Genomic DNA, 27,617 nt, shown 5'->3' with positions numbered 1-27,617 from the left:
AGCCCCTAGTGGTGCAGTTCCACATTAATGTGTTATAGTTAGAAATTACTATGAATTGAACATCAAGTATTGTATGCTTCTCAACACAACACAATTATTTTTTTAACATGCAGTTTCAACTCCACCAAATCTTTGTTTGTTTCATTATTGTAAAGAAAATGTCAATATCTCTTGTTTTGATTTTTCATGTTTGTTGTAGGTTATTTGGAAATTACCATAGTTGTAATATTTCATCTTTACTGTTAATTGACATTAGCCCCACTTACATTTCAAAATGCAGCAATTGCTGCTGTTTTGCTAAATGTCCCTTCGCGCCACCTGGCAGTCATTTTGCGAACGACTTTGAAATGCGACTGGTTTAATTTTGCCGCGTGGATTTGCCGCAGCAGCTGGCGCGGCGGTAATAGGCATTCTGGTTGAGTAGGATAAGATAAGAAGATAAGAATCACTTTATTCGCCAAATGCATCAGCAGATACACAGGAATTTGATATGGCCATCAGTTACACACAAACTCAACACACAAACATATATGCGTATAGCTGGAAAAAGCATGCCTAAAACAATCAAATCCAATAATGAAATAGTCCAAATTGTGCTAGATCAGCTATTCATAAGGGAAATGGCTCTTGGAAAAAAAACTATTAAGATGGCGTGAGGTCCTTGTCCTCACTGCTCTGTACCTTCTTCCTGAAGGAAGCAACCTAAAAATGTCACTTGCTGGATGGGACTGATCAGCAGCAATTTTAGCTGCCCTCTTCCTGACTCTGGCCTCATATAGGTCGTTAAGTGACAGCTGCCTCTGTCCAGTCAGCCTCTCTGCTGTGCGCACAATACGCTGTAGTCTGACCTTTGCCTGTGCTGTAGCCAATGCAAACCAAACAGTAATCGATGCTGAAAGAAGGCTTTCCACAGTGGCCCTGTAAAATCTAGACCGAACAAAGCTGGAAACGTTCAGTTTATTTAACTGTCTCAGAAAAAACATTCCACTATGAGCTCTCTTAAGAATGGAGGAACTGTTTTCCTCCCATTTCAAGTCATTTGTGATAACGGTGCCTAAAAATTTAATTGACTCCACCCTCTTCACAACAGAGCTCTTAATAGTTAGAGGTGGAAGGGAGGCAGGTGTTCTGCGAAAATCTATCACCATTTCCACAATCTATTGCTGATTAAGCTCCAAGTTGTTCTCATCACACCACGCAACCAATTTAGACACTTCCTGCCTGTAAGCAGACTCGTCATTTCCCTTAATAAGGCCGACCAATGTAGTATTGTCTGCAAATTTAATCAGCTTGATGGAACCATTATTGGAAGTGCAATCATTGGTATACAGTGAGTAGAGAAATGGTGACAGCACGCACCCCTGCGGTGCTCCAATGTTAGTAGTCTGAGGATCAGACATGTGCTGGCCAAGCCGCACATACTGTTGTCTGTCACTAAGAAAATCCATAATCCAGCGGCAGATAGAGGGTCCCACCCCCATCAGTGACAGCTTCTCCCACAGTCGCTGGGGTAGAATGGTGTTAAAGGCTGCACTGAAATCCACAAACAACATCCTTACATAGGAGCCAGGAGAGTCAAAATGGTCCAGAGCATAATGCAGTCCTAAATTGACCGCATCATCTACCGAGCGGTTTGCCCTGTAAGCAAACTGCAGTTGATCAAGATAAGGAGCTATGATAGGTTTAAGATGTGACAGAACCAACCGCTCCAGACATTTCATGACCACTGATGTAAGGGCCACCGGTCTGTAGTCGTTTAGGTCCACAGCTTTGTTTTTCTTCGGCACTGGAATAATGATTGATAACTTAAAACAACTCGGAACCCTGCATAAAACAATTGATTGATTAAAAATGTCTTTAAAAACTGGAGCTAGCTGACTAGCGCAGTACTTCAGGGTGGCAGGTGAAATCCAGAGCGCTGGTCTCTGCACGTATGGTTAATCAACGGATACCCGTTGTCCTACCAGAAGGAGTGATGAACACGATTACGCAATCCAGAGCTCCCTCTACGAGGCGGCTTTACGCGTCTAAATGGTCTGTGATCTCCAAATGGTGTGCTGATAGAGATCTAGACCCACGAACCTGTGGGGTCCCGTGGTTGCTTGGCTTCCTTCAAGAGCTGTTGGATAAGGGCAGGTCCCCATCCACGCTTAAAGTATATGTGGCGGCCATTGCAGCGTTCACTGAGTCGACGCGTGGTCAGTCAGTAGGAAGAAACAAGCTCGTCATCCGCTTCCTTAGGGGAGCCAGAAGGATGAATCTCCCGCGACTCCCGTCGTTTCCCATGTGGGATCTTTCATTGGTCCTAGAGGCCCTGAAAGCTTTCCCCTTTGAACTGATAGACTCCGTGGACCTAAAGTACCTCTCGCTCAAAATCGTTTCTCTGACAGCTCTGTCATCAGTCAAACGTGTGGGGGATTTACACGCACTATCTGTTAGCGCGATTCTGCCGCGTGTCTTGAGTTCAGGCCAAATGACTCTAAAGTCATCCTCAAGCCAAGGCATGGTTATGTCAAGGCAAGTGTTGTGCACTCCGATCGTGAGGGTGATGTTAATCCCCTCTGCCCCGTCAGGGCGCTGAGGGATTACATTACGCGTTCCGCCCCTTTCAGGCGTTCGGAACAGCTGTTTGTCTCGTTTGGTGGGCGCATCAAGGGTCTCGCCGCCTCCAAAAAGAGCCTGTCCAGGTGGATAGTGGAAGCTATCGCATCTACTTGTCACAGGGTGAGACAAATAGGAACCTGAACTAGGAACCGGGTGAGACAAATAGGGTGCAGCTTCCGGTGTAACACCGGGACGGTTCCGATGGCATGTCATGGCCGCCAGTGTTGACGAGCGCCAGCTGTGGACACCAATCAGGCCGTTATCGGTGAGCACATGCGGGAAGAGGCACATATAAGGCGAAGTTTGAGGAGATAAGAAGTCGGGTGGGGTGGGTGTGTGAGTTTCTTGGTGCTTGGTGCTTGGATTTACACGTTGAGTTCCCAGGGCGTTTTTGTCAGCAGACAGCAGAAAGCAGCAACCGCAGTGCATACAAGTGTGGGGATGTTTACACATTGAAGACGGGTGAGTGCCCAACATATGGAACTGAGAAAACAGAGTGATTAAGGTCAGCGTTGAAGATCCATGCTGTTACCAAGGAGAGAAGTTAAGTTCACTTTTTTGCATCAACATACGAAAGGGGATGTTATGAAGATATACCAAGAACATTCTGAATACGGATTTGCACTAGTTGGGAGCATGTGTTGTCTATCTCGTTGTGAGTCTTAGAGACCAAGGAAGGAACTGGGCTTTATAGGATTGCTCTTGAAACCGGATACCCCCGCGTAGAAAGCCATCGGTGGGATTGTCTGACCCTGCAAAGATGGAGTGAAGGCCTGTTGTTCACGAGAGGTGATGTGGTGTGGCAGTGTCTGAAAGTGTGAAGTGAGCACGTGTAAAGAGTTATAGTACTGATACATGCACGAGTATGGGAGACCAAATCATAACCATCATTCTATGATCTTTGTTTGGGGAATCCGAACCAGTGGAGTATCAAAAATCGAATCTGATCCGTTGACTGTAAATTTGTGTCCAGGTTCCAACCCCCTGATGTTATATTGGAGGTAGGAGAAGTTTAGCTCTGTGTGTTGTTGGGAAGATCTGCATTCTGCTATTGCTGTTCTGTGGTAAGAGAAGACTCAGTTATTAACTGCTGGATTCTGTACTCACCATTGCTGTTCTGTGAACAGAGAGATTCCGCCATCGGCCGCCGCATTCTGCTATTGCTATCCTGTGGTAAGAGAAGACTCAGTTATGAACTGCTGGATTCTGTACTCACCATTGCTGTTCTGTGAACAGAGAGATTCTGCCGTCCGCCGCTGCATTCTGCTATTGCTGTCGGTCGGCAAGAGAAGACTCAGTTATTAACTGCTGGATTCTGTACTCACCATTGCTGTTCTGTGAACAGAGAGATTCTGCCGTCCGCCGCCGCATTCTGCTATTGCTATCCTGTGGTAAGAGAAGACTCAGTTATGAACTGCTGGATTCTGTACTCACCATTGCTGTTCTGTGAACAGAGAGATTCTGCCGTCCGCCGCTGCATTCTGCTATTGCTGTCGGGTGGCAAGAGAAGACTCAGTTATTAACTGCTGGATTCTGTACTCACCATTGCTGTTCTGTGAACAGAGAGATTCTGCCGTCCACCGCTGCATTCTGCTATTGCTGTCCTGTGGTAAGAGAAGACTCAGTTATTAACTGCTGGATTCTGTACTCACCATTGCTGTTCTGTGAACAGAGAGATTCCGCCATCCGCCGCTGCATTCTGCTATTGCTGTCCTGTAGTAAGAGAAGACTCAGTTATGAACTGCTGGATTCTGTACTCACCATTGCTGTTCTGTGAACAGAGAGATTCTGCCGTCCGCTGCTGCATTCTGCTATTGCTGTCCTGTGGTAGGAGAAGACTCAGTTATTAACTGCTGGATTCTGTAATCAACATTGCTGTTCTGTGAACAGAGAGATTCTGCAGTCCGCTGCTGCATTCTGCTATTGCTGTCCTGTGGTAAGAGAAGACTCAGTTGTTAACTGCTGGATTCTGTACTCACCATTGCTGTTCTGTGAACAGAGAGATTCCACCATCCGCCGCTGCATTCTGCAATTGCTGTCCTGTGGTAAGAGAAGACTCAGTTATTAACTGCTGGATTCTGTATTCACCATTGCTGTTCTGTGGCGGAGAGATTCTGCCGTCCGCCACTGCATCCTGCTATTGCTGTCCTGTGGTAAGAGAAGACTCTGTTGTTAACTGCTGGATTCTGTACTGACCATATCTGTTCTGTGAACAGAGATATTCTGCCGTCCGCTACTGCACCCTCACTGTCTGTCCTAAGAACGAGTTGAGAGACCCTGTGAACCATTCCTCTGAAGGAGAGTCTGCTGACTGTTGCATTCGATCTGCTGCCGCTCTACGAGCTGAGAGATCCTGTGAACCATTACTCTGAAGGAGAGTCTGCTGACTGCTGCGTCCGATCTGCTGCTGCTCTACGAGCTGAGAGATCTTGTGAACCATTACTCTGAAGGAGAGTCTGCTGACTGTTGCGTTCGATCTGCTGCCGCTCTATGAGCTGAGAGATCCTGTGAACCATTACTCTGAAGGAGAGTTTGCTGACTGTTGCGTTCGATCTGCTGCCACTCTACGAGCTGAGAGATCCTGTGAACCAGTACTCTGAAGGAGAGTCTGCTGACTGCTGCGCTCGATCTGTTACTGTTTGAGGAGCTGAGAAAGCTTGCTACTGTTACCCACCTGTTGTCCTCCGGTGGACAGGAGAGATCTGGTCCTCCGAGGCGGTGTTTCACCTCCGCCATCCTGCAAGGAAAGGGAGTGCATGGCTGTGCCAACGTTACGAAACCCAAAACCCATTCTCTGCTTCTTACCTTTCGCTGTCAGTCGTCACAGACCCTCTCGACCTCCTGCTGGCCAGAGTTCCCCTCGTCGGAGGCCCATGCGGGACATCCTGGAGTGAAGTAAAGAACCCAGAGTCATTCTGATGCTGTTTTAAGTGCTATTCATTTATAAATAAAAAGAAGAGATTTTATATTATCTGTTGCCTCGCCTGATTGGTGTCTTTGGTGTCTGCTCCTCCGGAGTGTGGTTATTGACCCTTGGCCTTGGGAAAACGGTTACATGCTTATAGGTCTAAAGGTGTGCAATGCCCCTTGGGCATCAGGGCACATTCCACCAGAGGCGTGGCCTCGTCGTGGGCTTGGTCCAGCGGAATTTCCATTCAAGAGATTTGTGAGGCAGCAGGCTGGGCCTCTCCGTCCACATTTGTTAGGTTTTATAACCTGGAAGTTTCCGCCTTGCAGGCTAGACTTCTGTCAGTATGGGCGGTGTGTATGTCCTTCCCAGATTTATCATGCGCAGGCTACTCTCACGCAACTTTAGCTCTCCTGTTCGAGCTGCACTGTATGGTGAATATACTGGTCATTCTCAAAAAATTAGCATATTGTGATAAAGTTAATTTTTTTCCATAATGTAATGATAAAAATTAAACTTTCATATATTTTAGATTCATTGCACACCAACTGAAATATTTCAGGTCTTTTATTGTTTTAATACTGATGATTTTGGCATACAGCTCATGAAAACCCAAAATTCCTGTCTCAAAAATTAGCATATCATGAAAAGGGTCTCTAAACAAGCTATTAACCTAATCATCTGAAACAACTAATTAATTATAAACACCTGCAAAAGATTCCTGAGGCTTTTAAAAACTCCCAGCCTGTTTCATTACTCAAAACCGCAATCATGGGTAAGACTGCCGACCTGACTGCTGTCCAGAAGGCCTTCATTGACACCCTCAAGCAAGAGGGTAAGACAGAAAGAAATTTCTGAACAAATAGGCTGTTCCCGGAGTGCTGTATCAAGGCACCTCAGTGGGAGGTCTGTGGGAAGGAAAAAGTGTGGCAAAAAACGCTGCACAACGAGAAGAGGTGACCGGACCCTGAGGAAGATTGTGGAGAAGGACTGATTCCAGACCTTGGGGACCTGCGGAAGCAGTGGACTGAGTCAGGAGTAGAAACATCCAGAGCCACCGTGCACAGGCGTGTGCAGGAAATGGGCTACAGGTGCCGCATTCCCCAGGTCAAGCCACTTTTGAACCAGAAACAGCGGCAGAAGCGCCTGACCTGGGCTACAGAGAAGCAGCACTGGACTGTTGCTCAGTTTTGCATGTCATTCGGAAATCAAGGTGCCAGAGTCTGGAGGAAGACTGGGGAGAAGGAAATACCAAAATGCCTGAAGTCCAGTGTCAAGTACCCACAGTCAGTGATGGTCTGGGGTGCCATGTCAGCTGCTGGTGTTGGTCCACTGTGTTTTATCAAGGGCAGGGCCAATGCAGCTAGCTATCAGGAGATTTTGGAGCACTTCATGCTTCCATCTGCTGAAAAGCTTTATGGAGATGAAGATTTCATTTTTCAGCACGACCTGGCACCTGCTCACAGTGCCAAAACCACTGGTAAATGGTTTACTGACCATGGTATTACTGTGCTCAATTGGCCTGCCAACTCTCCTGACCTGAACCCCATAGAGAATCTGTGGGATATTGTGAAGAGAAAGTTGAGAGACGCAAGACCCAACACTCTGGATGAGCTTAAGGCCGCTATCGAAGCATCCTGGGCCTCCATAACACCTCAGCAGTGCCACAGGCTGATTGCCTCCATGCCACGCCGCATTGAAGCAGTCATTTCTGCAAAAGGATTCCCGACCAAGTATTGACTATTGTGTGCATAACTGAACATAATTATTTGAAGGTTGACTTTTTTTTTGTATTAAAAACACTTCTTTTATTGGTCGGATGAAATATGCAAATTTTTTGAGACAGGAATTTTGGGTTTTCATGAGCTGTATGCCAAAATCATCAGTATTAAAACAATAAAACACCTGAAATATTTCAGTTGGTGTGCAATGAATCTAAAATATATGAAAGTTTAATTTTTATCATTACATCATGGAAAATAATGAACTTTATCACAATATGATAATTTTTTGAGAAGGACCTGTATATATGGACCGGCGACGCTGCTCTATATACCCAATATGTGCTTATAACATGTGCTGGCCCGCATTGCTGGCCACCTGTTTCCCACTTTTCTATATTCCCCGGCAATGTTCCCTCTAAGCTGCCCCAGTGCACCAGCCAATATATATATATATATATATATATATATATGTATATGTATTAGTGCTGTGCGTTAAACGCGTTATTAACGGCGTTAACGCAAACACATTTTAACGGCGTCAATTTTTTTATCGCAAATTAACGCTCTTTTTGGCCAAGCAAACTTTGTATTTTTATCAAATGCTGTTGCAACAACTAGTAACGTTAGAACAACTACAACATCACACCGGATAGCTAGACCGGAAACAAAACAACAGGCACGCCGCACGTACTTGTGTGGGCTTGCGCGCCGGCCAAAGAGTAGTAGGCTAACGTTACGTTTTGAGTGGATGGCGCGAGACGCCGATCTAGAGACGTGCACTCTCAACGCAATAGAGTGCGGCGCGGGACTAGATTTGATGGCCGTGTGCGAGGGCGGGCTCGAGCGGTAATGCACTCACTCTGTGTGCAGATACGGGAGAATAAAAAGATTTGCGGGACTCCCGCAAACTAGAAATATCTATGAATAAAACATAAAAACTAAAACTAATACATTTTTATTCATATGTTGCAGAAAAGCAACAAGAACAACTAAAACTAAATAGAAACAATTTACAGGCCAGAGTTTCTTTTTATAACATGTTTGCAGCGTTGAGGGATGTAGCCAATCACAGACATATGTGTTGATTTCTTGAACGCAATGGCCAATCAGAAGCATTTAAAATAGACTCCCCTCACCGCTCAAAACTAACTTTTTGTTCAGTGCTGAATTCTGTATACTGGCAAATCCTCAAATTATAAGTCAAGTCAAGTCAAGTCAAATATATTTATATAGCGCTTTTCACAATACAGATTGTATCAAAGCTGCTTCACAGTATCAATCAAAACAACTTAATGTTTGTTTATTACTGGAAAAAAGACATCCAAGTTTGGTAGAGCTGATCAATGGTATGATTGGTTAATTAATTTGAATATCCCCCATAACAAACAAAGTGTATATATTATGAAAGATACATTGTGCAGTCAGCTTCACTGATAATAACAGATGTGTGAGATTGCGATGAACTGATGTCAGCTTTTTAGGAATTATTAAGGGAGCACACTTTGCGCGCATTAAGTAATGCCAAACCATGCACTCAGTAGCCTGCTTGCTTTTATGTTATAACAGTGGTTTGTGTGTTAATGCTTTAATAACAAATAATTTATCAGGAGCATTTATGCTGATGTGTATGGTGGCGACACGTAGGTGAAAGTATTTGGAGGTAGCCTACAAAAAAAGAGTCTATTTGCGGGCGGGAGCGGGACAAAAATGTTGCTGGCGGGAGAAAGTAACATAGAAAGTAGTTGAGAACGTCAGTTATAACAACCCCCGTATTAAAAAAATGGACGGGTTTAAATCGGGCTCGGGCTCATAATTACAGTTTATGTGTCGGGCCGGGCTCGGACACAATGCGCACGGGCTCGGGTCGGGCTTGATTTTTTGGGCCCGATCTAAGCTCTACAATGGATGACTTCAGACAGAAGCACATGGATACCACAGCTAAGAACAAACTTACTGCTGATCCACTTTTCCATGTTGATAAGAGCATTAAAATTAGAAAAAATAATGAGACAAATAGAAATCAAGGGACATTTAGAATAGATAAAAATGTGCGATTAATCGCGAGTTAACTATGGCATTAATGCGATTAATCGCGATTAAATATTTTAATCGTTTGACAGCACTAATATGTATATATATATATATGCTACATGCTATCTGTTTCTGATGCAGAAAAGTTAGTTCATGCATTCATGACCTCGAGACTAGATTACTGTAATGCTTTATTAGCTGGCTGTCCTACATCCTCAATCAACAAGCTACAGTTAGTGCAAAATGCAGCTGCTAGAGTTCTTACTAGATCAAGAAAATATGATCATATAACACCTATTTTATCATCTCTACACTGGTTACCTATTAAGTTACGTATCAATTACAAAGTATTCCTACTGAACTATAAAGCCCTAAATGGTTTAGCTCCTGTGTATTTAACAGACCTTCTATCGCCATACAATCCATCGCGCTCTTTAAGATCACTAAATTCGAGGCTTCTGGTCATTCCTAGGATATCTAAGTCCACTAAAGGAGGGAGGGCGTTCTCGCATTTAGCTCCTAAACTCTGGAATAGCCTTCCTGATATTGTACGAGACTCAGACTCGCTGTCCCAGTTTAAAACTAGATTAAAGACGCATCTCTTTAACCAAGCATTCACTTAATGCTTAACCTTTGATACTGCTGAATCAGTTCGAATGCATTAACATTATGAACATCAGCTATGCTAATTATTTCCCATCTGCCTTTCTGCTGTTATCTCGGGACGCTAGTCCCGAGGTAAATAGCGTTCGTCAGCTCCAGTTTGTATCCAGCCTCTCACGGAGACTTCAGATGCCCCAACGCCTGTGAAGAGACGACTCGACGCCTGTGAAGAGACGACTCAAAGCCGGCGATATGTTATGCCATAAATTAATACTTGATTAACTAACTGTATTTTTCTATGTACATTTCCGAAATGCAATTTCTGTAAAGCTGCTTTGAGACAATGTGTATTGTGAAAAGCGCTATACAAATAAATTTGAATTGAATTGAATATATATATATATATATATATATATATATATATATATATATATATATATATATATATATATATATATATATATATATATATAAATATTAGGGGTGGGTAAAAAATATCGATTTCTCCATTTTAATCGATTCTCATTTTTACGAACCAATATCGATTCTTAAATCCCAAGAATCGATTAGGCTATAGTCATCCTGTTTTCAGTTGATGAATGAATGGAACATTGTAGCGCGCATCCCATCCAATAAACGCAATACTCTTTGTGCTTTGTTAATATTGATATGAAACAAAGTCTCATATTTCAAATTATGTCAATTTTCTTACGAAATTCAAAAACATAACTGTTTTGGCGCTGTGGCGTGAGATCGCTCTGGCGCGCGCAGCTCAGCTCAAGAGAAGCAGCAGCATGGAGCGCACATGATCTTCTCTTCCGCCTTAATAATACCAGTTACAGCGCGAAATAAACAAGAATGAGCATCTAAAAGTGAGTTAAAAGATATAGTACAACTTATCGAAATCCTTGTCACATGGAATCGCTCAATCAGTGTTTCAACCGTGGAAAGACGTCAGTGAAACAGCTTGTAAACAATGTCATGTAATGTCACATTCACCTCAGAAAAACCATATCCAGTGACCATGAACTCGTTAGTCAGTTAGAAAAATTAACTCTAGAGAGGAGCATTTTGCTAAATATATGCACCATATTAGATAATATTCATTATTATTTTTTAATGTTCTTCAATATTTAATGCATGTTTGAATAAATCTGGCAAGTTTTTATGACAGCCACCATTTAAATGTTTATATTTCATATAACTTTATTATTAGAAAAATAAATAGAAGTGTGGTTTAAATGTTTGTATACAAATCAGTAAATCTTTAACTTCAATATTAGGCTATAGTAGGCTAATTAAACAATTTTAAATTATATAACTGACTCCCATAGTTTACAGCATTGGTTAAGAGATTTGTTTTCCTTGAGAAAATGTGCCAAGTATTGTACCAAAATCCAAAATAATCATTATTGAATCGAATCGAATCGGAATCGAAATCGAATCGAATTGCAAGCTTGTGAATCGGAATCGAATCGAACTGTGAAATTTGTGTCAATACCCAGCCCTAATATATATATATATATATATATATATATATATATATGGTATATCTGGTATATATATATATATATATATATATATATACATAGTAATGTGCAAAGGTCTTAGGCACACTAGTATTTTCACACCAAAAAAAAAGTTTTAAGCCAGTTATTTATATCTTTTGTTGTAGTGTGTCAGAAGGTTGCCACAGTTCTTCTGGATTTAGTCTGTCTCAGTTTTTTCTGTTTCTTCATGTAATCCCAGACAAACTCAATGATGGTGAGATCAGATCATACCTGCTGTTGTCAGAGTCCTTGTGCATACACAAATCTCACTGTGCGTTCACACCGCCGCCGGCGAGCGCGGCAAATTTCGCTCTTGCCGCCCTGCCAACGTAGAAAGATTCGTGGACGCTTTGGTGCTCTGACGTAGATCGAATGCTTGGTCTTTTTTTTACTTTATTTAAAGGGGCCGCAAAGCAAACAAGCATGTTGATCAGTATTTGTGCAGACTAGCGACATGTAGGGTATAAGTTAACCTCATGAAATCTTTTTAATGTGAAAGTAAGAAAATGATCGATGGAAAGAACTTAACAATTATAGCTAATTTGCTAACGAAATAAACATTCTATTTGTGTGATGTGGCTTTTGTGTTCATGTTCAACTGCTTGTCTAATTTCAACATTTGATTTTTTATTTTTGTCCCTGTACGTAAACAGGAACAAGTCATACAGCAATGGGAAACCCGCAACAGAAATGATTAACTTCTCCTCCATATTGCTTGGGTATTAATGTGGTTGGAACCAAAGTTTACAGGATTGCGTTCTCTGGAATCCTCTGAGACGGAGGACTTCTACATTATGATTGGTTACCGCCAAACCGCGGCATAGCTTATTACCATGAAGTTGACCTGACTTCAACTCTCCTCGCCTCTCTCGCCATCCAAGACGCGCCGCTCCGCCCTCGCCAGGGCTCGCTGCCGGGTCACATTGAAAATGAATTCTGGCCACTTTGACGCTCTCGCTGGAGGCGGTGTGAACACACGGTCAGTAAGACTGGCGGCGGCAGCACCGGCCGCGGTGCTAACATGTCACTTCAAAATGTAGTGGCCGTGGTTAACATGTCACTTCAATCGAGGGTGACCAATAGAAAGCCTTTCATCCTGGTTGGTAGAGACCGCCCACTGAGGTGCAGCTTCACACGCAAGCAAAACTTTTCAACTCGCAAGCAAAAGATTAAGACCCGCAAAAGAAAACAGCAGAAAAGAGAGCAAAATGTGTGGGTTTGTGATGAAAAGTGTTCGAAGTGCACAAAGAAAAATAAAAATTTTCAAAGATTTACATGCACTGCAAATACTTTTGTTCCCTATCGGTCAGTCACTACAATGTAGTAGGTCTGACTGATCAATTGGAATCTCGCTAGAGAGGCCAATCTACATTGAGTGAAACTAAAACAAGCCAATACACATTGGCGTGCAATCATTTGCATCAGCTGCACGGCCTCGCAGCGCGGGTATATAATGAGCAGCTGTTGCAATTGCACTTCAGCTTTTTGCTTCGGAGCCAACACTTCGATGCTATCTTCAAGAGTGTATCTGCAAGCCTCTTACAACGGACCTCTTCACTTTGGTGCGGGCGTGACGGCGCAGCAGCGTGAACGTTTTTTTCTCTCCTTTTTTTGTTTTTATTTATTTGAGCAAAAAAAAAAAAGCTGTTATAACAGCTGGTAAGGGGGGCCTCTGAGCGCTCAAAAGCTGTTTTTACAGCTGGTAAGGTGCGCCTGAAGACGCTCAAAAGCTGTTTTTACAGCTGGTAAGACCCGTGGGAGAGAGACAGCGCACAGACAGGTGCACATTCCTGTCTGTGTTCGCGGTGACTGTTCCCCTGCGTGCCTCAGCACCTGTGAGAGCAGTTCCTAAAAGAGCTTACACAGATAGTTTGCGTCTTTTTCAAGATGATGTTTTATCTGTGTGTTTCTGGATGCGGCCGTTACCTGGGGTCATGGGATGGTCACGATCGCTGCCTCGTGTGTCTGGGCCTCGAACACGCTGAGGCAGCGTTCGTGGATGAGTCATGTATCCAATGTGGGAAGATGACCATCTCGGAGCTGCGGTCGAGACTCTTGTGCCTGCAAAGGGTGCCCTCATCTGCCTTCGGGCAGTAACACGGGAGACCTGAGGATCACGGTGAGCGTGCTTCCTTCGGGGAACCAACCCCCTAGGAACCCTCATCCCTCTCACGCTCCGCAGCCATTTGAGTTACCAACCGAATGTGCTGGACCATCCTCGAGATGTGTACCAGTTGTTTCCTTTGATGCTCCCCGCGACGACCAGATGTCGATCTGCTTTTCCGGGCCTCCAACAGGATCGGGCTTGAGTGGAACCATCCACCATGTCACGAGCGTTCGAGGCTGGATAAATGGTATCTCGGGGTGGTGCGAACTGGTTCTCAGCAACACACCCCTGTGCCTTTCTTCCCGGAAGTGCACGAGGAGCTCACGGGGACGTGGACGGCACCTTTTACTGCCAGAAACCGTCTCTGTGGCTCCTCCTACCTCACCACCCTTGATGGCGGGGCAGCTAAGGGATACATGCGTATCCCGTGTAAGGAACTTAGCTTTATGCAATAAAAAATAATCAATAATAACTTGTTAATTAATTAATTATGAATATTTGGGTCAGTTAATTGGATTTGCTTGACATGGCTAAATTAATATTATAATCAATTAATCAGTTCATCCAGCGAACTCTTTTAATTAGTATTTTATTCTAAGAAAAGGGTATCTTCCCTGGCCACAGAAGAATAATTATTTCTTAGCATGTACAGCATTTTGAGCATGTCGCAAGATCAAAAACCGTAAAGGGACTTCGTATTGCAAGCAAATCAGAACCAAATACATAAAGTGCATGAGTTTGATTAACTAAATCATAAACATAAATAAACTAAACAAACATATATACATAAATACAGAAATAGGTTAGTGATAGTATGAAATTGGAAACCAGAAGAGGGACTATGAGAAGAACCATCAGAATTTCATTTTCACATTTCATTGAATTAAATAATTGCATTTGTAGTGGGAACAATTCTTGAAGTTGTTGAAAATTCGGAAAGTCTGTTGAAAGTCGTTGATGGTTCCGGCAGTGTCAAGTGGAAGTTGGTTGAGAGTTCTCTTTCTCCTGAGATTGTCCTTGGTTCTTTGTGAGAGAGTCTTCTCTCTCCTGCATGAGCCCATATCTGGTTGGATTGAGGCCTGCTTTGCCCCAGTATCACCAGAACAGTGTTGCGGCTTGATGAAAGAACTAAGAGAGGGAGGTCACATGTGGACTGTCTCTAATAAAGCCTGGAAAAGATCCACCCCTAGGGGTTGAACTCGACCAATAAGAAAGGGGACATGTCTGAGAGGGAAAGTGGCCCTTAGTTGATTTACGAGTCTTTGTCCCAAGCGTGGTTATACCTTCATTAATGCTCAGATAGTTATAACACATCCACACTGCATTCTAGAAGAAGGTGATGTACATCAAAGTGTGAGTCATTAAATGAGGATTAACTAGGTAGGAGGCATGATACAGGTGAGGTTACATTGATCGTTAGTTGGTTGTATACCAGGGTACATACCATAATATATACATAATAGTACACAAGACAGTAAACCATGTACACTGTTTCTTTCACAGTTTTATGCATGTTCATTTATAGATCAGTTAGTCTATGATTAATGCAGCAAAGCCTGTTTTAAAGAGGGTTTCCCCATTGTCTCTCTCTGGTGCACGTGGCCACATTCCTGTGTAGGTTGTAAAATCTCCTTATCAGCTCTGTAACATGACAATGTTTCTGCCCTTGTGTTCGTTCATTTGGGCTGTTAGTTTTGGAGTTTCATAAACCTTTTGTATATAATGAATAATTAGTGTGTGTCTGATTGGTCTATACCCTACACCCGCCAGTGGAGCGGGCCGCTGCAATGCAGCTGTGCCCTAACTCCACTTGGCGTGGAGAACCGTGTCTTCCTTCCCGGGCCTGTAGGTTCTCGTCGGACCTATTCGTCGAGGCTTACAATGCCTGTGGGGAAGCTGCCTCTGCCAGGCACGCCGTGGCATTGCTGCAGGTCCATCCAGGTCCAGGGTGGTCATGATCCACAAGTTCTCCAAGAACTTTGTGCCGCAAAAGACCTCACGCTTCGTGCGACGAAGGTCACCGTGTGGTCAGTGGGTCGTGCGATGTCCACCTTGGTGGTCCAGGAACGCCATCTCTGGCTGTGTCTGGCTGACATGAGGGAGACCGACAAGCTCTGGTTCCGTGTCCCAGACCGGCCTCTTCGGTGACGCGGTCGAGAACTTCGCCCAGCAGTTCTCGGCTGTACAAAAGCAGACAGAGGCTATCAAACACATTCCGCGGCGGTGGTCAGCTGCTGCCTCTACCCCATCGCCCGCGGCTCTTAAGTCTGCTCGTCGCCGGGGACGTCCTCCTGTTTCTGCCCCTGCACCCACGCCACAGCAGCAGCCTCCACCTAAACCTAACCATGGAGCCAGTCGCAGGCAGGCCGCCCGGCCCGTCCAGGCCCCCGCCTAGAAGGGCGGCAAAGCCAGAGGTAAGTGGCCCCAGGACGGGCAACCCGGAGATGGATGGAACTGCTCTCTAGGAAACTGTGGCCTCACTGCTCCCTTCCCCGGAAGAGGGCTGGGCGGAAAAATGTTCTGTTACGCAGCTGGCCTCAAAACCAGCGGTACCCAAATTCTCAATAATAGAGCAGTTTCCTTCATCTCCGAGTCTGAAGAGGGCCCGGAGAACAGTGGGATGAGAATATCTTCACCACTCTCATCCACCTCTTCTATCACCAGTGAACAGCAGTGTGCAGTCCGAGAACGCCACAGAGCCACCTCCTGAACCTCCTGCCCCGTGGAACCAGGTAAGTGTTGCACAGCACACTCAGACTCCACTATGGGCCGCCTCCCAGAGAGAGCCTTCCGAGCCGTGTCCCTGTGTTCTACCTTGCTGCCCCACTCCGGGTACGCCTACGGTCCCTTTGGTCCCGCTTGTACTGTCCCTGCGAGCCTGGTTAGCGCTCCCCACACCCACCGTCTCGCAGGCTCATTCGGACCATCAGGCTCGGCTATGCGATTCAGTTTGCCCGGCGTCCCCCCCAAGTTTCAGGCCATCCACTCCACTACAGTGAGAGCAGCCGATGCCCATGTGTTGCGTGCGGAGATCGCAGTCCTAGTGGCGAAGGACGCGATAGAGCCGGTCCATCCAGTCGATATGAGGTCAGGGCACCACAGTCCCTACTTCATTGAAACCAAGAAAGGTGGTGGGTTACGACCAATCTTGGACTTGGAATTTTGAATCGGAGCATCCACAAGCTGCCGTTCAAAATGCTCACGTAGAGATGCATTTTCGAATGCTTCCGTCCCCGAGATTGGTTTGCAGCGATCGAACTGAAGTATGCGTACTTTCATGTCTCGATTCTTTCTCGACACAGGCCCTTCCTGCGCTTTTCGTTTGAGGGTCGAGCATATCAGTACAAAGTCCTACCCTTCAGGCTGTCCCTGTCTCCCCGTGTCTTCACGAAAGTCACGGAGGGGGCCCTTGTTCCCATGAGAGAACAGGTCGTTCGCATTCCTCAACTATCTCGACGACTGGCTCATACTAGCACACTCTGAAGATCAGCTATACGAACACAGGGACCTCGTCCTCAGGCACCTCAGCCGGTTGGGTTTTCAGGTCAACTTGGAAAAGAGCAAACTCTCCCCTGTGTAGAGGATCTCTTTTCTCAGTATGGAGTTGGATTTGGTCGCACAGATTTGGTCACTAAACAGTTTGGACTGCTTGAACACATTCAAAGGCAGGACAGCGAAATTCTTTTAGAGGCCCCTGGGGCATATGGCAGCGGCAGCAGCGGTAACCCCGCTTGGCCTGCTTCATATGAGACCGCTTCAGCACTGGCTTCACGGCCGAGTCCAGAGATAGCCGTGGGATCACGACACTCACCGGGTGGCAATCACACCGGCATGCCACCAGACCTACAGCCCGTGGTCAGATCCCTCGTTCCTGCGGGCAGGAGTCCCCTTGGAACAGGTATCCAGCAGGGCTCGAAATTAACTTTTTTACTTGGTAGCACTGGTGCTCCCAACTTCCGAAAGTTAGTAGCACCAGCAAAAATTTAGGAGCCCCTTCCAAATTTGACGTTTAGCTCTGCCAGTAGAGTGGAACGACCGGCAGTATTCTGGTGATTAAAATCCTTAATAATCAATCCTGATTTGTTTTCCACACACTTGTCCCTGCATTTTTTTGTGCTTGGCACTCTCTCCTTGTTTAACCAAGCTCTCGCGCTTAAAATGTATTGGTTTTCGGTGGTGGCCGATGGACAATGTCATCCTTTCTTGCCCTCGTTTTTATTTTATTTTATTTTTTAGCTGTCTTTTTTAGATTTTACCACTGTATTTCATAGCTTTGTAAGATAAAATCCTTCTTTGCTAAACCTAATAATTATTTTGGTATATTATATCAGTATCAAAAACGAGAATTAAAAAGTAGCATTAAAAAGTTTATTTTAACAAATTTTCTACCATAAACAATCGAATACAATTAGCAGCTAGCTAACAATAACTTGCTTTGCACTTTTTTCTGGTTTCACCTCACTCCAGTCTAAACTAAAAGTTTTTTTTTTTGGTAAGTTTTCTTCACATTGTCATATAAATAACCTGAAAATACTGTAGTTTATTAAGGTCTTACTAAAAATAGATGGGGTAAGCACACTACATTCTCATTTTAGAGGTGTTCAGGATAAATGTGGTTTGATTTGTTAACATTAGTTAATGCATTTAATTCTTGAAGTTGTTGAAAATTCGGAACGTCTGTTGAAAGTCGTTGATGGTTCCGGCAGTGTCAAGTGGAAGTTGGTTGAGATTTCTCTTTCTCCAGGAACACATGGCTGGTTTGGTTGAGGCCTGGGGCCCTGCTGAGGCCACGCCGAGCACCCAGGAGAAGTGAGGAAGTCGGAAGAGTGGGTGATTGGAGTCGTTATTGGTTGGAGTCTTTGTTCCAAAACTCCTGAGATTGTCCTTGGTTCTTTGTGAGAGAGAGTCTTCTCTCTCCTGCATGAGCCCATATCTGGTTGGATTGAGGCCTGCTTGGTCCCCAGTATCACCAGAACAGTGTTGCGGCTGGATGAAAGAACTAAGAGAGGGAGGTCACATGTGGACTTTCTCTAATAAGACAGAGACTGTTCACGTTCCGTCTGCCCAGTCAGAGACTGTTCACGTTCCGTCTGCCCAGCGAGAGACTGTTCACGTCACGTCTGCCCAGCGAGAGACTGTTCACGTCACGTCTGCCCAGCGAGAGACTGTTCAAGTCACGTCTGCCCAGCGAGAGACTGTTCACGTCACGCCTGCCCAGCGAGAGACTGTTCAGGTCACGTCTGCCCAGCGAGAGACTGTTCACGTCACGTCTGCCCAGCGAGAGACTGTTCACGTCACGTCTGCCCAGCGAGAGACTGTTCACGGTCCGTCCGCCTTCCTGGACTATCTGGAGCGTCTGGCTCGGATCCTGGACATGCCCGTGTCTGCTGTTCCAGAGCCGGATACAGTGTCTGCTGTTCCAGAGCCGGAGCCGTAGGCAGAGCCAATGGCCGTTCCAGAGCCGGAGGCAGAGCCAGTGCCCGTTTCCTGAGCCGGAGGCAGAACTATTGCCGGTTCCAGAGCCGGAGGCAGAGCCATTGCCGGTTCCAGAGCCGGAGGCAGAGCCATTGCCGGTTCCAGAGCCGGAGGCAGAGCCAATACCTGTTCCAGAGCCGGAGGCAGAGCCAGTACCCTTTCCAGAGCCAGAGGCAGAGCCAGTGCCGTCTGCCTTCTTGGATCTGGACTATCTGGAGCGTCTGGTTCGGATCCTGGACATGCCCATGTCTGCTGTTCCAGAGCCGGAGCTAGTGTCTGCTGTTCCAGAGCCGTTGGCAGAGACATTGCCCATTCCAGAGCCGGAGGCAGAGCCAATGCCTGTTCCAGAGCCGGAGACAGAGCCAGTGCCTGTTCCAGAGCCAGTGTCTGTTCCAGAGCCGGAGGCAGAGCCAGTGTCTGTTCCAGAGCCGGAGGCAGAGCCAATGCCTGTTCCAGAGCCGGAGGCAAGGCCATTGCCCGTCCAGAGCCGGAGGCAGAGCCAATGCCTGTTCCAGAGCCGGAGGCAGAGCCAATGCCTGTTCCAGAGCCGGATGCAGAGCCAGTGCCTGTTCCAGAGCTGGAGCCAATGTCTGTTCCAAAGCCAGTTCCTGTTCCAGTGCATGAGCCGGTGTCTGTTCATGAGCCGGTGTCTGTTGCTGTTCCTGTGCCATGGTCGCCCTCGCCCTGGTCGTGACCGCCCTGTCCGCCCGAGGGGTCTTCACCACCCTGGCCGCCCGAGGGGTCTTCACCGCCCTGGCCGCCCGAAGGGTCGTCTGCTTCGCACTGCCCGCCCGAAGGGTCGTCTGCTTCGCACTGGCCGCCCGATGGGTCGTCTGCTTCGCCCTGGCCGCCCGATGGACTGTCTGCTTCGCCCTGGCCACCCGATGAACTGTCTGCCTCGCCCTGGCCGCCCGATGAACTGTCTGCTTCGCCCTGGCCCCCGGCTAAACCATCACCCCCTGTTTCTGTTCCCTTTCATGGACCTGGCCCCCCATCCCTCCCCCTGATCCCCCTGACATGACAGACAAGAACCAGGAACAAGACACAAAACCCAAACCGTGCCATAGCCCCCCCCCCCCCCGTGACGTTCAGGTGGCCATGGCGGAGAAGCCCCTTCGGGCGGCCACGGCGGAGAAGCCACTTCGGGCGGCCACGGCGGAGAAAACCCCTCGGGCGGCCACGGCAGAGAAGACCCCTCGGGCGGCCACGGCAGAGAAGACCCCTCGGGCGGCCACGGCGGAGAAGACCCTTCGGGCGGTCACGGCGCTGAAGACCCTTCGGGCGGCCAGGGCGGTGAAGATCTTTCTGGTGACCGTGGGCCCCTGGGTTGCCACAGCGAGGACCTAGTGCCCCCCCCCCCCCCCCCCCAAACATTTCTTGAGGGTAGTTAGGGGGCTCAGGGACAGACACCGGCTCAGGAACAGGAACAGCAGACACTGGCTCCGGTTCAGGAACAGCAGACACTGGCTCCAGCTCAGGAACAGCAGACACTAGCTCCAGCTCAGGAACAGACACAAGGACAGACATAAACACTGAAACAAACATGGGTTCAGGAACAGACACGGGCTCAGGCTCAGGAACAGACATGGGCTCAGGTACAGACACGGGCTCAGGCACAGGAACAGACACCAGAACAGTAACAGCCACAAGGACAGACATTAACGGAGGATTGGCCGCGCTGGAGATTGGTCCTGTATGGCCATAGACCGATCTGGTGGATGGCTTGATTGCTGGTATGACGTGGAGCGCGGTCTGAGGGGACACTGTTGGTTCAGGGAGCTTCTTCTCCTCCTCGCCCACAGTAAACGAGGAACCGCTCCACAACAGGGCCAGGTCAACATACCTTTCTAATGACCCATGTGGTTCACCGTCAGGCATCAATGACCGGAGAGGCTCTGACAATCCCCCCCAGAAGAAGATTATCAAGCACTCGGTGCTCATTTGCGCAAGATGTGCCAGCTCGAGGAATTTTGCGACATAATCCTCATTGGCGCGATTCTCTTGGCGAAGACGGATGATCTGGACATCAGGACTCCAGGTAGGCATGGCTGCTGGATTCATTACGGTGAGTTATTCTGTAACGTTGAGGCAAGGATGAAGAGTGAATCCAATAGCAAGCACTTTTAATAATAATAATACAAAAAGGTAATCCAGGGAAAACTCAGAACAGGAACCTCAGACAGGAACAAAGAGATAGCTAACAGCAAACATTACAACATCACTGTACAGCCACACCAAAGCAAACAGGAGAGAATAAAGAGACGGGGCAAATATAATTTAGTTCAAAATTTAAATATAGAGTTTATTTATATAAACTGTATAATTGTGTATAAAGTTGGGTATCATAGTTTTATTACGATTCCCGGTCCCGCCAACTCCCGCTGACATTTTTTCCTTTCCCGTCCCTGGCAATCCTGTGATACATAGTGATTTTGTTTCCCAAAACATTTATTTGACACTTTTTCGGGAAGAATCCCGCGGGATAAAAAATGACAGCCTCTAGTGGACATAAGGTAAGCACTGTGCAGTAATTTGGGAACGTTTTGTAGAGAAATAAAAACAAGTCGCACCACAACCATTATTTGCACTCGCACAAATGCTCCCAAATATATTTTCAGGTCGCACAGATTAAATTTCAGGAGCATATGCGACCAAAATGGTCGCAATTTCGAACCCTGCCCAGGCACGCTGTGGTATTCACAGATGCCTCTGCCACCGGCTGGGATGCCACGTACAATGGGCATGCAGTGTCAGGGGTGTGGACGGACCCCCAACTGCATTGGCACATCAATTGCCTCGAGTTGCTACAGTACATCTCGCTCTGAGCCGCTTGAAAAGGTCGCTACAGGGCAGGGACGTGCTGGTCCGTACGGACAACACTGCGACCGTTGCGTACATCAACTAACAAGGTGGTCTGCACTCCCGTCGCAACGGAGGTTCTAGGTGACTTACCCCCAGAGGTACTTAACACCATCACTTCAGCACGAGCGCCGTCCACGAGACGTGTATATGACCTGAAGTGGAACCTGTTCGTCAAATGGATCATTCTCGCTGAGAAGCCCCCCAAAGATGTTTGATATGGTCTGTGCTTTCCTTCTTGCAGCAAGGGATGGAGCGAAGGCTATCTCCCTTCACCCTCAAAGTACATGCTGCAGCTATTTCAGCATATCACGACCACATATATGGCAAAACAGTTGGAAAGCACGACCTGGTCGTCAGGTTTCTTAGGGGGTTCCTCGACCTCCCTCCATACCCTCTTGGGACCTTTCCCTGGTGCTTCGAGCACTTCAGGATGCTCCCTTTGAACCTTTGCAATCAGCAGACTTAAAGCTTCTTTCCATGAAGACTTTGCTGCTGGTTGCACTGGCCTCTGTCAAGAGGGTAGGGGACCTGCACGCATTTTCGGTCGACGAATCGTGACTAGAGTTTGGGCCTGGTGACAACCATGTAGTATTAAGACCCCGGCCTGGCTACGTGCCCAAGGTTCCTACCACTCCTTTCAGGGACCAGGTAGTGAACCTGCAAGCACTGCTCTTGGAGGAGGCAGACCCAGCCCTGACTTTGCTCGGTCCCGTTTGCGCTCTGCGTTTGTACGTGGACAGAACTCAAAGTCTCAGGACCATAGACCAGCTCTTTGTCTGTTACGGAGGCCAGCAGAAGGGAAAGGCTGTCTCAAAGCAGAGGTTGGCCCACTGGACAATGAATGCCATCGCCTTGGCTTACCAAGCACAAAGCGTGCCCTGCCCGCTCAGGTTGCATGCACACTCCGCGAGAGGCGTTGCATCCTCCTGGGTGCTGGCACGTGGCTCCTCGCTAACATATATCTGTAGAGCTGCGGGCTGGGTGACAACACGTTCGCTAGATATTATAGCCTACGTGTAGAGCTGGTCTCCTCCCGTGTTCTCACCTTAAACGGGTAGAAGCACCGAGAGGCCCGGCTCTGTCGGCTTGCTGCACCCTACTGTGCACCCTTATTTCTCCAGAGTGAAAAACCTGTCGAGTCCTCCAATACCCTCGGCCTGGACATGGCGGAGTGTCCGGTACCAGGCCTTTATCCGCTGAATCTGAGAACCGGATCTGGGCTGGGTTCCATATGTGTGACCCTACAGGGATCCCATATGTGTATATTCTCCACGGCTGCTCTTAAGACGGAAGCCTTTGTATTACCCTTGGGCTAAGTCACCCATTATTCATATGTAGTATAACCTTTCGGTTAATCCATGTGTATTTTCCACATAACTCTTTGAAGAAGTGGCTTCCACAGCATTCTCCTTCCTAAACAGATAGGGCACGCTTTCCCAGTGCTATCCAATATCTCACTGTATGGGTTATCACGGAACAAGAGTGACAGATACACTCTGAGTAAGCCTCCTCCTATCGTCCTTCCACGCAAGGAGGTGTAGAGGCTTGAACGGGGTGCTGGATGGGGTTCAGCGGCTGTGGCGCTTTGGTAGGGATTCCTATTGGTCAGTCAGACCTATGTTGTAGTGACTGACCGATAGGGAACATCTCGGTTACATATGGTAACCGTCGTTCCCTGAGGGAGGGAACGGAGACGTGGGTCCCTTGGCCACATCTAATGCCACCCGCCGGGGCGGCCAGCTTATCAGTTTGGCTCCTCAGCAAAAACTGAAGTGCAATTGCAACAGCTGCTCACTATATACCCGCGCTACGAGCTCGTGCAGCTGATGCAAATGATTGCACGCCAATGTGTATTGGCTTCCTTTAGTTTCACTCGAAGTAGATTGGCCTCTCTAGCGAGATTCCTATTGGTCAGTCAGACCTACATCTCCACTTCCTCCCTCAGGGAACGAGGGTTACCATATGTAACCGCGACGTTATAAACTTCTTTATTTTTGAGCCGTTAGAAGGCTTTTTTGCAATCTTTTTTTATTTTTTATTAAAAAATAATTCGTTTTACTCTCACACACTTAACTCTGTTAAGACAATCTGCTAAAATAATTCATTATTGCACTAGTAATTTTTGAGTTTCCAGTGTTCCCTAAAGGCAAGACTCATGGCTTGACAATGTCAGATTGACAAAAGACAAACAATAAACAATAATAAAAAAAACGGCCCTTCCCTGGCTTTGAAGGTCTACAGGGAAAGGCAACAATAAACATGGCGGACATGTTTACTCTTTGGCAATTTCTCTTTGACACAAGTGGGTCAACTGTCAACCTACATCCAGAAAAGCCACAGCTGGTACAGGAGCAAACAGTTCTGGTAACTAATTGTAGACTGTTTAAAAAAAATAGGATTGCTGAGTAAGAAGTTCAAACAATGGTCTATAGATTTTTAGCAATCAAGTTGAGTATAAAAGCAACACCGTAAAACACTGATACCATTTAAACAAATGCAAAATCATGGGAAAGGTAGGGGCTTTCTATGTTGAAAAAAAATGTTATTGATTGTTTTGAATGGGTTTAATACAAAGACCAGATCCAAAATAATATCTACATTGATTTGACATAGTCAGCTGTTAATGGATGAACACAAGATCATAGTATTTTCAAATGGATTTACAGAGTAAAGAACAAAGAGTAGCATTCTATTGTAAGCATGCTTTTTTTGTTGCTATTCTTTCCAGATAATATTCTATGAGGACAGAAACTTCCATGGTCGTAACCATGAGATCAGTGGTGACTGCCCTGATGTGACCACATACCTGAGCAACTGCTGCTCCTGTAGGGTGGAAAGCGGCTGCTTCATGGTCTATGAATGCTCCAACTTCATGAGCCACCAAATGCTGGTGAGAAGAGGAGAATATCCTGATAACCAGAGGATCATGGGTATGAGCAAGAGCGACTGCATCAGATCTTGCAGAATGATCCCTATGGTAATTCTAAACAGTGTTTTTTTTTTTTTTATAAATTGATGTTGTTAATTGAATAACTAAATAAGACATAATGATACTTTTGTCATTGCAGCATAAAGGAACGTTTAGAATGAGAATCTTTGAAAGGGAGAACTTTGGCGGTCAAAAGTATGAGCTGATGGATGACTGTGAGTCAATCCAGGAACGCTTTCACATGTCTGACTGCCAGTCCTGCAATGTCACACATGGCCACTGGCTGCTGTATGAACAGCCTAATTTTGAAGGCAGAATGATATACATCAGGCCAGGGGAGTACAACAGCTTTAATAATATGGGTCTAGGCACAGTTAAAATTGGTTCCATCAGACGCATCATGGAGTCCTGTTAAAGGAAATTACACTTGCTTCAGGTGATGAAAGACAACAAATGATTTCCATATAGTTTCCCAACAAGAAATGCTGTGACATTGTCATTTATAATGTCAAAGATCACTTATGTTTTTGCACAAAATGAATGATAAAACCATACATTTTGTTGGTGAAAGCTGTACTGCCAAATGTTGATTTACATTTCATTAGCCTACATTTTGTAAATTATCTAATATGTGATGATAAGGTTCATTGCTTTTGCGGAATGTACATCTACATTTACACACTGTACCAAAACTGAACAAAGGGCAATGACTATCCGCTACTTATTGAACATTACCTGGCTACAGATCTCTCTGCCAGGAGAGAATAAAATAAAATATAGATACATCTAAATAAATGGTTCAAAAGATATTTTTTCTTGAAAACAATATAGAGACTTTAAATCTGTCTAATGTAAGAAGTCTTCAAATAAGCTGAAATAAAAACACATTATCTACTGATACTGACAAACAGTAGGATATGGCTACGTACACACTGCTGCTAAATTCGGTTGTCAATTCACCTTTTAGTGCCTACTTCTGTTCTGTACACACACAGTTCCCTTTCGTTGTCACTCCGAGTTACGTCGGATGACAACGAATGGGGTTTCGCTTAGAACACCTATCGACTTCGAGTATTACAAAACAACAAAGAAATGCCATGGGTCTGCGGAATTGGCATAGCGTAACTCCGCCCCACCTCGTGGGTATAAAAAGAGGAAGCCGGCAACATGCAATATGTTTTCGCTTCGGAGCCAAGAGTATTTCTTTACTCCACAGTCATCTCTGACTTCGCTCTACGAGACGAGCTTCTCTCTCCGGTGTTGGTGTGACGGGCGATCTGCAGCGAGCTCACAGTGCCTGCTGATCTGTGCAGTGATCTGCCAGTGTGTGTGTGTCTCCCTGTGCGCTTCAACATCACAGAGTTTTTTTCTCCTCTCATTAAAGAGCTCGCACGAGGCACGTCTTTTTAAAGACGGCTCGCCCGTGCATTTCTGGTTGCAGCGGACTGCTATCGGACTCTGATGGGCACGAGCGCTGTCTAGTGTGTTTGGGCTTTGATCATTCTTGAACAGCGCTCGTGGGTGACTCATGTTCTCGCTGGGAACGTGATCATTGCTTCATATATAGGTCGAGACTCGGTGAACTCGCAAGAGTGAGAGTCCCCTCATCCACCCCCCGATCTCGGCTGGTGGCCAGGGTGACCTGAGGGTGTTGGTCTGGAACTAGGCGTCGACTCTGTGTCCGCGACCCCAGCCCCCCTCTTTAATGACGGTGCCCGCAAGCCAACTGATGATTCCACGAGTCTACCCTCGGGTGGCCCATGTGTTTTCATTTGAAGCTACAGAGGATGATGCTGTGTCTGTAGCAGCATCACTAGGTGGGCTTGATTCTTCCGGAAATGATGATTCATCACAGCTGCCACGCTCTGGTGTGCATACGGCTGTGCCTGAGTCTGATCCGGTGATGACGGCCATGCTTTCCCGGGACGATTGGTTTTTGGGTGAGGCCGCCGACCCGCGTCCACGGCAAACACCAATATCTTTCCTCCCGGACGTGCATGATGAGATCACTGGTCCGCTCGTTGGTCTCATCCGCCTTTCTCCCCCTCAGGGGCCGCTGCCCATGGGTACACTGGGGTCCCCCCGGTCGAACGCTCTGTTGCCATGCTACTGTGTCCTCAGAGTGCTTCCCGGCGCAATCCTAAGCACCCGTCCAAAGCCTGTAGTTCTTTTCGTCACACTAATCTGTATATAGTGCCACAGGACAGGCAGCCGCCTCACTGCATCCCATGACCGTTCTGCTGGTCTACCTGACCCAGATGCTCATGGACATGCAGGAGGGCGGGACTGACCCGAGGCTCTTCAGTGAGCTGCGCGCTGCCACTGACCTTGCTCTCTGAGCAACGAAAGTGGCCGTACTCTCTCGGAGTCAGGTGACGTTCACCATTCTGGGGCTGACCGGTCTGATGTGCACGATGTTGGGCGGACCCGTCTGCTCGACACCCCCATCTCCCAGGTCGGCCTCTTCGGCGGTGCGGTTGAGTGCTTCTGCCCAACAGTTCTCAACCGCCCGTGAGCAGATCGAGGTTATTCTGCCCGACGGCCCCACAGTCCGCTCAGATCCCTCAGTCTGCCCACCGCCGAAGGCGCCCTCCCAAGGTTCCAACCCCGCCCGTTCACCTGGGCCTGGCTCTGGAAGACCGTAGCGGGGCTGCCACAGCCCTCTCCAGCCCCGCCCCCGCTAAACGCCGGGTTAAGCGGCACTTTTGAGATGGGCTGCTCAGAGATGACACTCAGTTGTTTCCAGGAGTTGGTAGCAGGGCCACTCCTTTCCCCGGTGGAGGGCTGGGGAAGAATCCTTATTCAGAAAGAGCTGAGTCTCTCG

General features: G+C 46.8%; 1 protein-coding gene across 1 annotated transcript in view; it reads right to left on the bottom strand.

The window, feature by feature from the left end:
- The window catches only part of crygs3 (crystallin, gamma S3), a 102,027-nt gene extending 76,632 nt beyond the window's left edge, over positions 1–25,395 (bottom strand). The window contains exons 1-2 of the mRNA XM_077216296.1: positions 25,349–25,395; positions 24,671–24,773 (exon numbers count right to left, since the gene is read on the bottom strand). Coding sequence (XP_077072411.1) covers positions 24,671–24,773; positions 25,349–25,395 — 150 coding nt within the window. The remainder of the gene's footprint in view (positions 1–24,670; positions 24,774–25,348) is intronic.
- Between the last annotated feature and the right edge of the window lie 2,222 nt (positions 25,396–27,617).

Source organism: Siphateles boraxobius, unplaced genomic scaffold (genome assembly GCF_051911475.1).
Source record: "Siphateles boraxobius isolate OS27281-9 unplaced genomic scaffold, OSU_SipBor_1 7, whole genome shotgun sequence".
Taxonomy (NCBI): domain Eukaryota; kingdom Metazoa; phylum Chordata; class Actinopteri; order Cypriniformes; family Leuciscidae; genus Siphateles; species Siphateles boraxobius.
The sequence above is the reverse complement of the archived record's forward strand: the minus strand, read 5'-3'. Positions and strand labels throughout refer to the sequence as shown.